The sequence below is a fragment of the Aulostomus chinensis genome, chromosome 3, assembly GCF_037954235.1.
Source record: "Aulostomus chinensis isolate RoL2024-O1b breed Wild chromosome 3, RoL_Achi_v1.0, whole genome shotgun sequence".
Taxonomy (NCBI): Eukaryota; Metazoa; Chordata; class Actinopteri; order Syngnathiformes; family Aulostomidae; genus Aulostomus; species Aulostomus chinensis.
In genome coordinates, this window is record NC_141322.1 from 16,051,884 (window position 1) to 16,063,908 (window position 12,025).

At 44.2% G+C, this 12,025-nt stretch overlaps 1 protein-coding gene across 5 annotated transcripts; it reads left to right on the forward strand.

Annotated features, from left to right (window-relative positions):
• Positions 1–429: 429 nt before the first annotated feature.
• On the forward strand, positions 430–10,975 carry ikbke (inhibitor of nuclear factor kappa B kinase subunit epsilon). 5 transcript variants are annotated; one of them, XM_086198958.1, is made up of 22 exons: positions 430–556; positions 1,165–1,264; positions 1,386–1,523; positions 1,935–2,064; positions 2,138–2,319; positions 3,812–3,972; positions 4,066–4,176; positions 4,295–4,474; positions 5,624–5,820; positions 6,202–6,260; positions 6,358–6,449; positions 7,122–7,223; positions 7,389–7,446; positions 7,973–8,085; positions 8,161–8,237; positions 8,319–8,358; positions 8,443–8,544; positions 9,600–9,696; positions 9,902–9,993; positions 10,067–10,138; positions 10,222–10,321; positions 10,558–10,975. In XM_086198958.1, exons 1-21 carry the CDS (start codon positions 441–443, stop codon positions 10,283–10,285), a joined length of 2,283 nt encoding a protein of 760 aa, XP_086055084.1. In that variant the 5' UTR covers positions 430–440; the 3' UTR covers positions 10,286–10,321; positions 10,558–10,975. The 5 variants fall into 5 exon arrangements, with proteins under 5 accessions (XP_086055084.1, XP_086055082.1, XP_086055086.1 ...); XM_086198956.1 differs by having other exon boundaries at positions 10,222–10,974; XM_086198960.1 differs by lacking the exon at positions 430–556 and adding an exon at positions 582–894 and having other exon boundaries at positions 10,222–10,974.
• Positions 10,976–12,025: the final 1,050 nt, after the last annotated feature.

Genomic DNA, 12,025 nt, shown 5'->3' on the forward strand with positions numbered 1-12,025 from the left:
TCCAAACAAACCTGATTCTACATCATCATCATCATGAACTAATTTATATTTTTGAATAACTTTTAGACAATTTTCACGTACATGAATTCTGCCTGCCGGCACGGTGGTGCAGTGGTTAGCACTGTCGCCTCACAGCAAGAAAGTTCCAGGCTCCAGCACGCAATCGTTCTGTGTGGAGTTTGCATGTCTCTTAGACATTTTAACACCTCGCGCTGTGATAACTGGAAAAGCGAACAAACAAGTCCGCCCTCATTATTCCCTGGTAGCAGGCTGGAAAAAAAAAATTGGGGGTGTGCGGGGGGGGGGGGGGCTATACATGGATTTGGGCTCTCGGAGATCCGGAGGGCCCCCCTGTCTCCGGGCTACGCACCTGCGATCTTGTCAACGCAGCGAACCCAGGTTCATCCTGATTGTCAAAAAAACAAGCCCGCTCCCTCGGAATGATTCTGTCTCGCTCTGCATTTCCGCCACCAGCCGTACAGCCCACACACTTCCTCCATCAGACAACGCTGCCTGCTGCTGCTGCGTTTAGGAGAGAACTTTTTCTCTTCCCGAAGTACTGAACTTTCCTGATTGTCGTGGAGAGCGGGGTGTCCCAGCAGCTACTCTACCTGCTCTCTCGCTCTCTCTCTCTCTCTCTCTCTCTCTCGCTCTCTCTCTCTCTCCGCGGAAGTGTGTGTTGATGTTTTTCTGACAAGTGCCTTCACTGCCGCGCGGAACGGTTTGAGAGACCAGTATTTATTTATTTATGTGTTTTAATTATTATGATCTTAACTTCACTGGATTCAAAACGGAACTACGACGGCAGATGCTCCACGAACAGGTTTCAAGTTAGCTTAAATTACCGAGGGCTAACTGCAGCTCAGCTAAGCTAACATACGGCTAACATTTCATGCATGTAAATTAATTCGTTAAATTGTTACTCATGAAGGAAAGTGGTGTAAATAAATGAGGTGATGTCATAGTGAGTAGTCAATAACCGTCGGCTGTTTTGGCTCAAATCACGACGCATGTCTACGAAGCTGACAGTTTGTTGTTGTGCACAGGTATTTTACCGTCTAAGCTAGTTCTCGGAATGTAAATTAATCAGCAACTTTGTGGTGCCAAATTCTGTATTTTCCGTCCCTGCCAATGGTTTTCTAACTCTGTGCGTCTTCCTCCCAGTATGTCAGGGATGACAGCCAGTACAGCCAGTTACCTGTGGTCTCTACAGGATGTCCTGGGACAGGGGGCAACTGCCAGCGTCTACAAGGCCCGGAACAAGGTAGCCGTTCAGACTGTCAATTTGCTTTTACTCATTTGCATCATCGCTACTTATTGACTCAGAAGATTACATTGTTCACATGTAAGTGTGTGTGTGTGTGTGTGTGTGCGCGCGCGCGCAGAGGACAGGTGAGCTGGTAGCCCTGAAGGTGTTTAACGTGGCCAGCTACAACAGACCCCTTGAGGTCCAGATGAGGGAGTTTGAGATGCTGAGGAAGCTCAACCACAGCAACATTGTCAGGCTCTTCACTGTGGAGGAGGTAACCCCCCCCCCCCCCCATGGCTTCTATGTCACAACTTTCTTTGTTCTTGTTTATTTTTAGCATGACGATATTTATTGTCAGTCACAACCTCTGTAGTTCCTTTTAGCTACTTGTTATCAATCGCCATTATTAAACCATAAAGCTGTAACCATAAGCATAAAGGCTTCAGAATGAATGAGCTCTGTATTTACGGATATCATTTATGGCCAAGAACAAAACGTTAAGATATATCAAGCTAGCGTGAACCGCAGACATTTCAGGTATTGAATCAAAAGCCAAACCCCACTGTCTTTGAGACAAGGGAACTGGATGCTCAACAATCCTGACTTGTTTCCAGGTCTTAAGACTCATTCCTGCGCTACTCTATGGGGATGATGTTGCCTCATCTTCTAATCTTTCTCTTTCTAGCTTCCCTCGAAGCAGAAGGTTCTGGTGATGGAATATTGTTCGGGAGGAAGTTTGCTCAGCCTCCTGGAGGAGCCAGAAAACGCCTTTGGCCTTCCTGAAACTGAGTTTCTCACCGTACTGCAGTGTGTTGGTGGGTGAGTGTATTTGGTATTTTTTCATCGTTTCTTGTGCCTAAACTGAAGTATTCCTCCCTCTGTTCTCAGTGAAAGGAATGAACCACCTGCGAGAAAACGGAGTGGTACACCGGGACATTAAACCGGGCAACATCATGCGGCAGGTTGGGGAGGACGGCAGGTCAGTCTATAAGCTGACTGACTTCGGAGCAGCAAGAGAGCTGGAGGATGATGAGAAGTTCATGTCCGTCTACGGAACTGAAGAGTATCTGGTAATTTGAAGCAGTGACTCAGACAGTGCTTGAATGCAGGTCTCTACTAGGACTGGGCCAGTTTAAAGAGGGTGGAGGTTTCATATTAAACAAAAAAACAGCCTAAACTGATGTAGTGAATTTCACCACCGGACGTCAATCTTGTCTGTTCAAGATTTTAAGTGAATAGGAATCTAGTAGCGACTCCGGTCCACTAGATGGCAGTAATAAATCTATATGCGGGTTTGACAAATGCCATTCACTTCTTAACTGCCAGAAGAAGCACGTGACAGGGTAACACAGTTAGCACAGCGGATCAACAGTTTTGAATTTTGTATTTTGTATTTCTTGTGAGCCACGACGACATTTTAAATGTCCCTCCTGAACTGGTTGGACAAAATACAGTTTAGTTTTGTAACCTGAAACAGTAAATCCAAAAGCAGCCCAAGTCGAGTCTCCATCAAGGCTGCACGCACTTTTAACCACATTTTTTTCAGTTGCATTGAAGTATGGCTTGAGTATGGCTAAGTCTCGAAAAAATACAAATAATCTGCAAGGTTATGAATGAAAAACGTATAATGTGACCATAAGCAAGCATGGTGATGGCATGCATGGATTTCCCTCCACTGTACGGCCCACTCGGCTCCTCTGCTGTCATCCCCACGACACTGCCTCTCACAGATATTTTCCATATTTTGCTTTAATAATGGGCTATTATAACATTATTTCATGCCTTTACAAATGCCATTTTTCCCAGATCTGCCACCATATTTGATGGCCCACGTCCCATCCCTCCACCAAGGTTTTTGAAAATAGATCTCATAGTTTTTACATAACCTTGATGACCAGCCAACCAACAGTCGCTATTTCCTAGTCAAGTCTTAATCTTTTTCACAATTGTTTCTTTTTATACTCAGCATGCTGACTGTCTACGGCTGTCCTTTCCTATTCTGTTCATTGAAAAAACAAAACATTTCCACATTCTGAACTCAGATGAGAGTCTTTGTGTGGTTGCTGGCCTGGCATGTAAGCCAGCTTTGTATTTGAAGCTGCATCATCTCAGAATGAAAATCCTTACAGACCCTGTGGGGTTCAGAGCCTGAGATCTAATAGTGACTCGAAATAGCTTGCCTTGGGAGCCCTCTAGTGGACAGAAGATGAAGAGAGTATGCAAACTGTGGATGTAATGTTTTCTGTTTGTCAATAGCAGTTGGCCGTAAATAGCGTGCTCCATTTTCACAAAGTTTATTGAGAGAGAACAACATGGGAATAAGGAAAATCATTTAAAAGTTTGGGCTGTGGGTGTGTTACTTTTCAGCACGCTTCAAATGTTTAAAAGATGCTGCGTGATACCCAGCAGGGGGGAAATGTCAGGGAGGAACACTGCTTTCACTTGAAAAAGATAATTCTCTGGAGAACAGATCTTGCAGTTGAAAGCAGGTTTGTATATCCACCTGTGCTGTGTGTGTGTGTGTGTGTGTGTGTGTGTGTGTGTGTGTGTGTGTGTGTGTAGCACCCAGACATGTACGAGCGTGCAGTGCTCCGTAAGCCAATTCAGAAGGCCTACGGAGTGAGCGTTGACCTGTGGAGTATCGGTGTGACATTTTACCACGCTGCTACGGGGAGTCTTCCTTTCTCACCGTACGGAGGACCCCGCAGGAACAAGCAAACCATGTAAGTCCCTGCTTATGAAAGGAGCTAAATAAATACATATTTGATTTTTATGATCATCATCCATCTGCCTTGCTTTTGTTTTGTTTTGTGCAGGTACAAAATCACTACAGAGAAACCTATGGGAGCGATAGCTGGAATACAGCGGGCCGACAACGGACCGATAGAGTGGATCTACAAGCTACCCCACAACTGTCAGCTGTCACAGTAGGTCACTTCCTGGAGAGTGCTTGTGTGCATCAGTGTTATTATATCACTAGATTAGGTATTTTGAATTTTTTTCTTGACCACTTCCATGTCTGGGTCCCTTTCTGTCTCTCTTCAGGGGTCTGAAGGGGCATCTGGTCCCGGTACTTGCAGGTATACTGGAGGCCAGTCAGGAGAGGTGTTGGGGTTTTGACCAGTTCTTCACAGCCACTACAGACATTCTGCAGAGGCAGCCAGTCCACCTCTTTGTTCTGCAGCAGGCTACAGTGCACTGTATCTACATACACCATTATAACATGTAAGTCTGTAGGAAGGTCCCAGGTTGGATCCTGGGCTGTGCCAGGTCACTCCTGTGTGCAGTTTGCACATTGTACCTGTGTCTGTGTGAATGTTCTCCACATGCTCTGGGTTCCACAGCCACCAAAGGCACGTATGTAGACTCCTGCCCTGGGAATAAGATTTGCAGTGAATAGGATGCAGATGATGAATTTTGATGCATTCTGTACAGCAGGGCTGCCACAATTGGCAAAATAATATCTAAGTGTTCTCTTTGAATATTGAAAAATATTTATTATTATTCAAGTATGTATAATTTGGTGGCACGGTGGTGCAGTGGTCAGCACTGTCCCCTCACAGCAAGAAGGTTCCAGGTTCAAGTCCCGGCTCCATCACAGGATCTTCCTGTGTGGAGTCTCCATGTTCTCCCTGTTCCTGTGTGGGTTTTCTCTGGTACTCCAGCTTCCTCCCACAGTCCAAAGACATCAAGAGGGGACGAGGCTGATTGATACTCTAAATTGACCGTAGGTGTGACTGTGAGTGTGAATGGTTGTCTGTCTCTATGTGTTGGTCCTGTGATGGACTGGTGACCTGTCCAGGGTGAACCCCGCCTCTCACTTGAAGGCTGCTGGGATAGACTCCAGCCCCCTCACAACCCTTAACAGGATAAGCGGTAGAAAATGGATGGGTTGACATTTTCATATTCAAATATGCCTTCATTTTACATACAGTATTTGAATAATTAGTCAAATATGGAATATTCTTTGACAGCCCTGCTGCACAGTGATAATTTGGGGTGTGCTGTACTTTGCCCAGGCAGGTTCCCCCTGAATCCAATTTATTTGACTCGTGTAATCACTGCACATCATGCCCAGCATCAGATGGCAGAGGGGGACTTTAGTGTCATACAGCACCTACGCTTAGCACCTTATCACATCGCTAAGATTTGTAGCATATCGTAAAAAGATTGTTGCTCCTACTGCAAACTACTTAGAAATATGCTGGCCTCAGGGGAAAAAGTGCTTATGGCTCCCTACTGTGACAAACTCTGCACATACATCAGTCTGGACAGTGATTTGTACTGAAAGAACAATTTTCTTTAGTACAAAACAGAGCTGTTAAAAAGGTGTCTAATGTCCCAGGATGCCCTCTACCCTCTCACTCTACGCAGGGTGTCTGTCTTCTTTGAGGAGGTGGAGTCTCAGACTGGTATTGGAGTACAGCAGCAGTGTCTGTTGTATCTGGGCCATGACCTCCCACTGGAGGGCAGCATGAAGGTGGTCAACCTCCCGCATACCTCCCCTAACAAACCCCTCATTCTGCTCAGCTGTGAGACTGAAGCAAACAGCAGCCTGCCCATCAGAGAGCGTGAGATGAACACACACACACACACACACACACACACACACACACACACACACACACACACCTAAAAGTGTTTTCTCCTGGAGAGACATGAAAGATTTATGATAGTTTGTTGTTATGAGGGTATTCCTGTAGCACACACACTAAAGTTGCGATGCAGGAAGTTGAGTTTTTGTTCGTGTTAATTGAGGAAAAAAAGGTCATCACAAGCACATGGTCATCACAGTGAAAACAATGAATCATGGATGCATTTTTGGACAAAGTTGGCTAAATACGCTATAGCTTTTTGTTGTTGATGTCTTATAGGATCTATTCTTTGCTCATTTGCTAGTTTTGTGATTCTTTGCTCATTTGCTAGTTTTGTGACTCTTCTCCCCTCTGCAGCAGAGATCCCAGTCATGCCCTCCAAGTTTGATGTCAAGGCCGACTACAGCTTCTCCAAGGTGTGCTGAATCACTCTCAAACCCGTCCCTTTAGGTTGTGCTGATTGTTTTTGGATGTCATGGTGGGTGAAGCTCCGGTCCATCATTATTGTCTTAGGTCATGGCCGGAGTGGTCCATCAGTATCTGAGGATAGTACAGTTGCTGCACACACACCGAGAGCTGCTACTGGAGGGATACTACAGCTACATGTGAGGTTTACATACTCAAACACACAGTTATCTATTTCCCAGGTGATGTAATGGCTGTGGTTGATGTGATGTTCCTCCCTCTTTAACTCCTTCACTCTTTGGCCCGCGGTTTTATGTCTGCAAGTCTCCATAACCCACCACCGGCGACCTGTGTTAAAATTAGATATAATACAGTAGTTTAAATGAATATACAATATGTTGATGCACTGTCCCAGGAGTCTGCTGAACTTCATTTGGCTCTAGATAGATAGATAGATAGATAGATGGATAGATAGATGGATAGATAAAAAAGAGATATACATATATATGTATGTATAGATAGATAGATAGATAGATAGATAGATAGATAGATAGATAAAATAGAGATATACATATATATGTATGTATGTATAGATAGATAGATAGATAGATAGATAGATAGACATTGATACTCTTTTATTTCATTTTTTCATATTTTATTAGAAGGCCATTGATGTATTCATTTTAATGTAGTGGCCAGATTGAAGACTGACTCTTATAAAAACTAGACTCCAGGCCTGTCTTCTCGCGGAGTAGAGAGATGCTTCTGAACCACACCGTTATCTTCTAGAGGGGTGGGGATGAGCTCCGGCAGCCACATCACAACAGGAATGCGGCATCAAAGGAGGGGGTCACATTTTTATTGTCTTTCAGGATGAGGTTGCGGAGGGAGTGTGGCGAAGCCCTGCAGAGTATCGCCATGATCACTGTCAGACTACAGTCCTGCCTCAGTTTAGAGCACAGGATCTGTACACTGTGAGTCTGTCTAGTAAAAACTCTCTGAATGAAATGAGAACACCCACACTGTGCATTCTGTGATTAATTAGCTTCCTTTATGTGACAAATAACAAATGTCTCTCTCTCTCTGTCAGCTCTGGTCCTGTCATAATGATATCTATTTCTGTATCTTCGTGTTTCCAGAGGTCCTTGTGCTTCTGAAAACTCAGGTTCAGCTGAAAACGGCCACAGATTGCAGCTGGTAAGTAGGAAACCAGTGTGACTGTTGTGGTTGTTGTGGAGGCGATGGGGCTGCGTGGATGTTTAGGTGTAAAGAGAGGTTGCATTGAGGGCCAGCAACATGTGTAGGATTCAGTGTTGTTAGGGTTTGACTTACCGGTAGGCTAAGAAAGGTTAGCACCTGCTGCAATATGTAGGATTATTCTTTCATAATCTGTCTTCTTTGAGCCCCTATGAAAATACAACGCAGTATTACACACATAGGATATTGTTATTTGAGCAGCAGGTACTGTCGTAGAATGTCAGACATCAAACATCTCATGATGCGTGGGAAATAGACATTTAAATCCAAAATGGCGCACTTACATAATAATTCCTAATAGCCTTTGGGTGTTTTATGTGCTTTGTATTTTAGTACTGTATTACTAGTATTTTTTATTTATTTATTTTTTTGTTCTTACATTTTGTCTAACTTAATTCTTTTAACTCCATTGATCATATTCTTCTGTGTTTGTTGTGTTGTTAAATTGCAACTTGTGTCTGTGCAGGTCAATGAGCACCTGCCGATATACGCTGCTGGGATCCAAGAGTTTCAGAACCGGCTGGAGCGCTTGCAGATAGAGCAGGCCAAGCTAGCTGAGACCCTGGCTAGTGACAAAAGGTACTCCAGGGGAAGCAGAAGTTAAGGGTGGGCTCGTGGGTGTGTGATGTTTGAACTTTCATCTCCCGTCTTCAGCTGTCAGAAAATGCAGACGCTCCTCCAGAAGATAATGGAAATCCATCAGCATTACCGTGAAGACAGACTCACTGGCAGTACGTGGGCTTCTCTGATATAATCAGCTCTCTGTGTGTGCTTGGAAATATTCATTAACTTATTTACCACTGTCACAACAGAGCTGGCCTACAACGATGAGCAAATCCATAAGTTTTCGAAGTAAGTATGTGGCCAGAGAGCTGCTGCTGTCCTGCTAACCCAGCTCAGCCCTCCTGTAATCTGCTTGTCACTCCTCTTTCCCAGAATCCACCTGCTGGCAGACATTAAGCGAGTGAAATCTCTCTTCAGGGAAGACTGTGTGCAGAGATACAAGGAGCTCTTGGTCTCGACAAGAGCGTGGAACAGGTCAGGGAAGGTTCGGGACGGCAGAATTAGTGTCAAGCTTGGACCAAACTTCAAATACTTCTTTGTTTGGCTTGACGGCCATTCGCACGGATGATGAAGCTTACACGAGGAAGATTATTAAGGACAGGAGGACACTGCTGCTCAGCAGTCCTCCTCAAAAAGATTCAGGCTTTAGTCGGCATCAGTAACCCTGCTGGTCATCTTCACTCACTGATATCACATTCTTATTCCTGTCTGTCTCTCCATTCAGACCAGACTATTGGATCACTGGCACTGATGAGATCAACAAGTCGAATACCGAGGGATAAACACATTACACGAAATACATTCATACAAGCAAAAATTCCACGTTGTAAAGAAATGCAATTACTTTTTTTTTTTTTAATCATATGTGTGTAGAAGGAAAAATGGATGTTGACTTTATATGTCTTTTGAGTTTATCATTTCAATTAATTGCAATTCCCTATTTTAAATTTACCACATATTGACCTGCATGTACAACCTGTTTCACAGGCTGGTCGGGTTTTAATAACTGAGAGGTTTGTGATTAAGAAAAAAAAAAAAAAAACATTAGTTGAGTTTCACTTTGTCAGAATAGAATTCCACAATAGCTCAAAACTCTTTAATACATTATACAACTTTTAATAACATAACAAGTGATCTGGAAGCACTTTTTTTTTGGCTGATTTAAATTTTTCTTTTGCATCCCGAAGTCTTCAAATCAACTATTTTCTCTGTTGAACTGTGTTCTTATTAGGGCTGTAGTCCTCCTGCCTGTGGGTAGATATGATTATTTGACTATCATTTTCAACAGTTGCCTGTGCTCGATCATTCAGCCACTTACCACTTTGCCAGTTGTGCTGTCGGTGTTCTAATTCCTTTATTGTTGCACATAACTTTGTTCCAGAGACTAACTCTCCTCTGGGATTGTCCACATTTATTCTGTTTTGGGCCCTTTATTATTTAGACTAATATTAGTCCTGTGCTGCAGCTCAGTTTCCCTCTAGGATTGTTTCTCATCCAGAAGCTGAAATGTGTCTCTGCTGTATTTGCAGTGTTTTACAGGAGATGCAGCACCGACTGCAGGACTTCAGCTCTTTCTCTACAGGCTTGCTGGCAGACCTGGAGATGAACGAGCAGCACCAGAATAAAGTCAGCACTTCACTTTTTATCACTGCTACAAAAACGTGGGCTGAGTCAATGCAGCAAAGATCCTCAATATACAGACACACTTAAAACCTCCATTAATGCAGTGAAAACAAATGTCTCTGCTGTTTTCGTGAGAAAACTGTGGGAGTGTCTTGTTAGTCTCTCACGTACTGACGCTATGATGTAAATCGTCTCCTGTCCATCTCAGACCCTCGACAGAATCCTGGTCACTCTGCAGTCCCAGAGAGCAGGACAACCACTGGGAATCACACCCAGAGACAAGGACCAGATGGTCTCCAGGTGTGTGTGTGTTTGCATACATGCATGCAAGATAAAGACCGCTGCCCTGCTAACACACCTTTCTCTCTTCTAGAATGCACCACCTAAAGGAGGAAATGGAAATTCTAGTCACTGAGCTACAGTGTAACAACAACATCATAGAGAGGTCTGTTAACCGACCAGCTTCTAACATCCCACCACCACCTAAACAACAGAGGTGAACTGATCCGTGTAATTATTCTCCTGTAGTCTCGGAGCGATGACCCCTGCAGGCGCTCTGCAGCCCAGCCTGACCAGACCTTCGACGGCGTGACACAAACTGCAGCATCTCCGCAGTTCAACTGACGAAGTTACATAACATTTTATTGTATGATTTTATTACCTCTCAGGGACAGTTGAGGAGGCTCTGCTGGATTGTCCTTCAAGGATAGTCTGTTGTATCAAAAGGAGACGAAAATCAATACCAGCAACTCTCAATCGAAATGAAAGGCAGAGTTTGATTTTAAGTGTGTACAGCAGTTCAATACAAACCTCATTATTGCCCTTGCTGTCACCGTTCCATCCATTCATCCGTTTTCTGTTAAGGCTTGCGGTGGAGGGGGTGGAGCCTATCCCAGCTGACATTGGGTGAGAGGCGGGGTTCACCCTGGACGGGTCACCAGTCTGTCGCGGGGCCGTCAGGAGCAATTAGGGGTTCAGTATCTTGCTCAAAGACACTTCTACATGGTCAGCGGGGGAAGTGAGGATCGAACCAACGACCCTTCAGTTGCTAGACGGCCACTCTGTGCTGTCACTGTTCTGTCTGAATAATGCAAAATGAATGTCTAGTGGTTTTTATTCATCATTGTTGATGAAGCGTTGCAGTCCGGGGAACCTCTAGTAAAAGATGTAGTCAAATACAAACAGTGCCTCACTGAGTCAGTCTGTTGTTAATTTTTAACAGTTGATCATCTGTCTGTCATGACCTAATGTCATCTATTATAATCTACTATATAGTATATACTGTAGTAGGTCCAGCATCAGGAGTGATTAAATCAAGCACTTTTGTTCCTGTTGATGTTTAACTGCAGCGATGAGTCATTTTTCTGTATTCAATCAGAGGTTTCAACATTTGAGAGACGAAACAATCAGAGCTCTGCAGTCACCACAGCCTGTCGTTTTAAAGTCAACCACAACGGCAGTGTCACTGACATGACCTTAAACGGTGACTCACCAAGTAGGGGACAGCCCGCAGTGTTTTTAAGTTTGTCCAAGTTTTGCATTTAGGCCACAAGTTTACTGAAAGTTGTTGAATATTTTGATGTGCCCCCCCCCCCCCCACTTCTCTTTTAAAACTCTCGTTTTGTTTTGTTTTTGTCTTGGGGAATAACAGTTCATTCATGAGGTAAAATATTTCTAGTCCCCTCCTGTACAGTAGCAACACGCCTTTGAGAGTGACTCCTCTGTGAGAATCCACCAAGGTTACCAGTAAAAACCAGAATTACCCACTCAGCTGTTAATCTAACTGCTGTTAGAAGGTGAGGGTTTGAACAGACAGGGCTGGTGTGACGTCGCAGGCTAGAGCAAATTGAAAGTGTTGTGTAGGCGAGTGGAGTGGGTGTCCTGGCCCTTCGTCTGCTCTGGGGGGGCGGTGTCTGCTACTGTGGTTTTGTGCAGCTCATGTGACGTGCTCTTGGCAAAGTGGAAAATTTGATAACTTTCCTTTGGTTAGCCCACACAAACAAATGCGACATTTTGTCTTCATAAGTTGAGAATATTCACTGTTTTAGCCCATGATCATAAACAGTATATCCATGGTCCTTCAATAGTTTCCTGATGTACAGTGCATTTCCCCGAGTTCAGCCTGTTACCGTGCAAGAATGTGATGTTTGTTCATGTGTAGCCTCTGCGGTATGAAGCCCCCGGGCAGGGATCAGTCACTAACCAGTTACCAGAAAGTTAAAAGTTCCAGTCAAAGCAAACCGAGGAGTTGGGGATTAGCGCGCGCTCCTGTAGCTTTAAACGGGGAGCGCGCTCGAGGCTTTTTAAACTGTCACTTCGCTTACGTCACTAC

What these genes read in the sequence shown, in the direction of transcription:
- ikbke (XM_086198958.1), top strand. Translation starts at nt 441, where the DNA reads ATGATTCTGTCTCGCTCTGCATTTCCGCCACCAGCCGTACAGCCCACA. An exon ending in ACGGCCACAGATTGCAGCTG is followed by an intron (nt 7,447 to 7,972) that starts GTAAGTAGGAAA and finishes GTGTCTGTGCAG; the next exon opens with GTCAATGAGCACCTGCCGAT. An exon ending in TGAAGACAGACTCACTGGCA is followed by an intron (nt 8,238 to 8,318) that starts GTACGTGGGCTT and finishes CTGTCACAACAG; the next exon opens with AGCTGGCCTACAACGATGAG.